General features: G+C 32.8%; 1 protein-coding gene across 3 annotated transcripts; it reads left to right on the top strand.

Annotated features, from left to right (window-relative positions):
- Nucleotides 1-2,544: 2,544 nt before the first annotated feature.
- On the top strand, nt 2,545-4,731 carry LOC111908086 (AP-1 complex subunit sigma-2). 3 transcript variants are annotated; one of them, XR_008224007.1, is made up of 9 exons: nt 2,554-2,646; nt 2,796-2,845; nt 2,911-2,986; nt 3,475-3,561; nt 3,656-3,747; nt 3,858-3,966; nt 4,059-4,149; nt 4,235-4,321; nt 4,392-4,731. XR_008224007.1 is itself a non-coding variant. In XM_023903923.3 (9 exons), the coding sequence occupies exons 3-9, from the start codon at nt 2,933-2,935 to the stop codon at nt 4,461-4,463; spliced, it is 537 nt and encodes a 178-aa protein (XP_023759691.1). In that variant the 5' UTR covers nt 2,558-2,646; nt 2,796-2,845; nt 2,911-2,932; the 3' UTR covers nt 4,464-4,731. The 3 variants fall into 3 exon arrangements, 2 of the variants coding, with proteins under 2 accessions (XP_023759692.1, XP_023759691.1); XM_023903923.3 differs by having other exon boundaries at nt 2,558-2,646; nt 4,059-4,094; XM_023903924.2 differs by lacking the exon at nt 2,911-2,986 and having other exon boundaries at nt 2,545-2,646; nt 4,059-4,094.

Below are 4,731 nucleotides of genomic sequence, written 5' to 3'. Positions count from 1 at the left end.
TGTTTCTACAGTTATGAGTTTATTCTAGGATTGATACTCTGATGTTTTGGTTGTTTACATGTTATGGATTTCAATTTGGGTTTTCGATGTGAAATGGTTTAATTAAACAATGTTTTTAATTAGTAATGTTTTCTAAGTAATGTTTTAAAAACGAAAATTTTGGACGCGAAAATTGGGTCGTTATATTTGTCCTCAAAGTCCTCACTTATTTTTGAGACCCTGTTCCATCCAACTTATATATATATATATATTGGGGGAGTAACCAAATTTAGTTTCTATTAAGTCATCAGTTATACCCACCACTAACCATTATAGTGGTGGGTGCCACATCAGCACAACATTCGTTACCACTAACCATGAGATACCGACCATTAAACATACCACTCCACCTAATTTGTTTAATTACATTTAAATCAAAAATACATAAAAAATTCATATATTTTTTAAATACTAATTTTCATTAATTTAAAATACCAAATTACATTGATTAAAATACAAAAACTATAAAAAAAAACATTAAATATAAAAATACAACTTCAAACTACATTACTTATATAACCTAATTTAAAAAAAAAAAACAAACGTAAGTTAAAAAAAATAATCTTCATTCATATTGAGTTTGTGCAAATGATCCGCGACATCTTCTCGAAGATTGAAACACGTTTCGCTGTTATGTGCAAATCGTATGTGCAAATCGTTCGACCTTGATCTTCAATGATCATAATATGCATTATAACACATGTTAGGACCATTTGTTTAATTCTATCCTTATTCCAAAGTCGTGTGGCGTATTTCACTACATGTCACGTCTGCTTGAGGACTCCAAATGCCCTCTCGATATCCTTCCTCGATGATTCTTGTCTCTTTGTGAACAACTTTGCCTTTTCACTTCGAGGAACCAAATATGCTTTCATAAATGTAGAATAATCCGGGTATATTTCATCACAAATGTAATAAGGGTATTTGGATGAATGTCCGTTCACCGTGAACGTCATATCAGGTGCTTTGCCGGTCTAAAGATCATTAAAAAGTGAAGGCTGGCCAAGAACGTTAATGTCATTGTTAGAACCCACGACTCCAAAAAAAAGAATGTCATATCCATAAATCCTGAGATGCGACAGCTTCTAGGATTATAATTGGTTCATCTATATCTCCTAAAGTGAATTGACCATGCCATGCATTTGGACATTTTTCCCAAGCCACATGCATACAATCTAGACTGCCAAGCATATCCGAAAATCAATGCCTCTCTTCATGAGTCGAATATAATCTCTCAATATCACGAGGAGTTGGTTTTATGCAAATATTCTTGATGAAAAACCTCATTTACCAATAATTCGTGTGCGGCTTGACAATCACGATTGACGACTGCCGTTGTATGAGCAACATTCGAACTTTCTTCATCGTGAATGTGTTGTACAACATTGAAGAAGGTCGAGATGAATTCTCCGTCATCATCCGAGTCAAAATTTCTTAACACTTCTAAATCTTCCATGTTTTTTTTTTGGTTTAGAATGAGAGTGAATTTTGATGAAATGTATAAGAATTAGAAGTGTGAGGATTTTATTTATATAGGTAACAAGTTTTTGAAAGAAAAAAAAATTGACCGTTCAACAGTCAAAAAGAAGAAAATAATCAAATCGAATGTGATTGGCTGTTTCATTTCGTCGTCGGGAACACGAGTAACCACGACCACGGTCGACCACGACCGGCCGGGGTAGTGTGCACGGTCGTGGTCGTGGTCCACGTAAACCACGAACCGGCTCGTGGCGGTATACCTAATGGTCTTAATTAAGAGAAACAACTATGAGGGCCCGACCCAAAGTCAAAAGATTTTCAGAATCAAACATGATTAAAATTTAAAAGGGATGTATGTTACTCTAACCTTAGGCCCATGGTGTACATGATTTATAATTGGTTATAGAACAGTCGAAAGCCCGCTAATATTTGTTTTCTAACATGGTCAATCGGTCATCACTCGTCAAGTTATATATTCTTGAAAATTATTATTATTATTTATTATTTTTTTTGAATAAGTTAATTTCTATTTCTCATCAAACAATGTTTAATACATATGACAGAAGACAAACAGACAATAAGCAGCGCTGCTAGCAATTTCTGGATAGTAAACTAATTTTTTCAAAAACATCTGTTGATTTAGGAGATATAACATTAGAATGCATGACCTATTGGACTTTGTTGAGGAGCTCTACCGCCTCTGGTGCGGAAAAATCACTCATCATGTGTAAGATTCCTTTTAAAACAACTTTTGACTTTTAACTTTTAAAAAAAAAGTGTTTAGCTAATAAAAAAAGACCTTTTAAAAATAACTTTTTGTATAGAAGAAAAACCTGATTTTTCAAAAGTCACAAATCTTATCTTTTTTATGACTTTTAAAAATTGAATTTTATCATTAAAGCTAATACAAACACATTTTAAAAAATTTATTTTGGAAAAAATCTTGATAAAAAAAAAAAAAAAAGACTTTTTACCTTAAAAATAATCCCAAATATCACCTTACTATAAGTACAGGGGCTGTTATTGAAACTTTACATTTTCGGTTTATAATCCAACACGGCGGTTCTGTTCTTCGTTTCACCGGTGACGAACAAAAGCAAATCCAGCTCTTCACTTTCTCTTTCCAAGGTTCATTTTCTTCGACTTGATCCGCAGAACATTCTTAATTTAATATATAATTCCATTCCGATTTGCATATTCATGTCTATTCATCTTATGATCTGCTTTAATTTTTGTAATAATTGATGCCATTTCATGTTCTCCGGTCATCTTCTCAGTTGGATCTGATCGGCAGACGTGAAGCTTCTGTTGGATAGTTTCAACCATGGTGAGAACTCAAACATTTCTCTTTTTTGATAATTACTTTTTTACAAAGCGTTGTTTTGGAATTAGGGTCTGTAAAGGATATCCATTCATGAGGATTTGGTTTCACTTTCCAAAGTTCTCCAGGATTGGGATACATGAAAATGTCGGTTTAAGCTTGAAGATATTGTGATTTTTGCACTGAAATTGTAGTATAATGCCTCTTCTTTTGTTGCAAAGTGAGCCTGATCTCTGTATTCGTAAAATGACTACATCAGAAAAAGATAGATACAGATGTAACATCATGTTCTACTTAGTACATGTTGATCTGATCACACCACATGTCTAGTGGATTCTAGTTAGACACTTAACTAAGTCTCATAGAGTGAAGTTAGCAGTGTGCAAGCATTATGCACCTCAGTGAAGCCCATTGTCATAGGTATAGAATGATTGTTGTACTCTGTTTCTGGACTTGTTCTAGTCTCTTGTTTGTGCAAAAGACAGGAATGCCCTCCTCATTGAATGTGTATTTGTGGTTCATGTGAAATCTAGGTTTGATGTTCATCCATTACTTTAATGTCTTGAGCTTCTTCTACCTTCTAGCAGAATAAAAAAAATGGAAATTTTAGGTTGACACTTATTTTCTTGTTGTAGATTCAATTTGTTCTCTTAATAAGTCGACAAGGAAAGGTTAGACTGACAAAATGGTATTCACCTTATTCCCAAAAGGAACGAACTAAGGTATGTTATTCTCCTTATAAAGAATGTCATACTCTTCACACACAGATTATTAACTATGTGATTTTTCATTACAAAAAAAAAAAAAAATGTATAGGTTATAAGAGAGCTGAGCGGGATGATTCTCACACGTGGTCCCAAGCTTTGCAATTTTGTTGAGTGGAAGGGATTTAAAGTTGTTTATAAAAGGTATATCATGCAATTTTTTGTCTGTGCAAAAGACATGAATGCCCTCCTCATTGTTATCATTGGAAATAATACTTTAACTAGTATAAATGTGAGTGTTTTTTACTTGTCAGATATGCAAGCCTCTACTTTTGTATGTGTGTTAATCAGGAAGACAATGAATTGGAGATTCTTGAAATCATTCATCATTTTGTTGAGATTCTTGATCGTTACTTTGGAAGTGTGAGTCATCTAAACCTGGTAGAAATTAGTAAATTAAACATATATTATTAAAATCAGGAAAATGAAACTAATTTGAAACTTATTTTGGCTAGGTTTGTGAGCTGGATTTGATCTTTAATTTTCATAAGGTATGTTATTTTATCAGAAAAAGTGAAACAGTTTTCGTTTTTGGAAAATTTCATGGTACAATTCGTTTTTATTATAACTGAAATAAATTATTTTATTTCAGTTTATATACCTAATGAGGGTATTTTGGTCTTTGTTGCAGGCATACTACATACTGGATGAAGTTTTAATAGCAGGAGAACTTCAAGAATCAAGCAAAAAGACAGTTTCCCGTTTAGTATCTGCACAGGTAATATTTAACATTTTTATTTTTATTTTTTCATTTAACATTTAACATTTAACATTTTAATTTTTTGCAGGATTCTTTAGTGGAGGCAGTGAAAGAAGAAACAAATTCTATAAGCAATATAATTGCACAGGCAACCAAGTAAACTCCACCTTCATTTTTTTTGTGTGTGTGGAATTGACTGATTTACATATTCATTTGATTGATTTGGTTTCATAAAATCTAGAAAGAGACGCATAAACTTCAAAATGAGTATTTGCTGATTCATTCATGGTGTAGGTGTAGTTGTAGGACCCGTTTTGTATAACAGGTTGTACTGCATTTTGCATGCAACGAGACAAAAGTTGCAGCTTTTTATCCCACCCAAAAATGTGGACAGATAAACAAACTGATTTTAGTGATGCTTTCAGTTA

The sequence above is a fragment of the Lactuca sativa genome, chromosome 5 (assembly GCF_002870075.4).
Source record: "Lactuca sativa cultivar Salinas chromosome 5, Lsat_Salinas_v11, whole genome shotgun sequence".
Classification (NCBI taxonomy): Eukaryota; Viridiplantae; Streptophyta; class Magnoliopsida; order Asterales; family Asteraceae; genus Lactuca; species Lactuca sativa.
This window is presented reverse-complemented; position numbering and strand designations above follow the sequence as displayed.

Excerpts from the sequence above, each read along its gene's own strand:
- LOC111908086 (XM_023903923.3), top strand. The coding sequence starts at position 2,933 with ATGAGGATTTGGTTTCACTTTCCAAAGTTCTCCAGGATTGGGATACAT. Across the intron at positions 2,987-3,474 it reads GGATTGGGATACATGAAAAT|ATTCAATTTGTTCTCTTAAT; the intron begins GTCGGTTTAAGC and ends TTCTTGTTGTAG. Across the intron at positions 3,748-3,857 it reads TTTAAAGTTGTTTATAAAAG|ATATGCAAGCCTCTACTTTT; the intron begins GTATATCATGCA and ends TTTACTTGTCAG.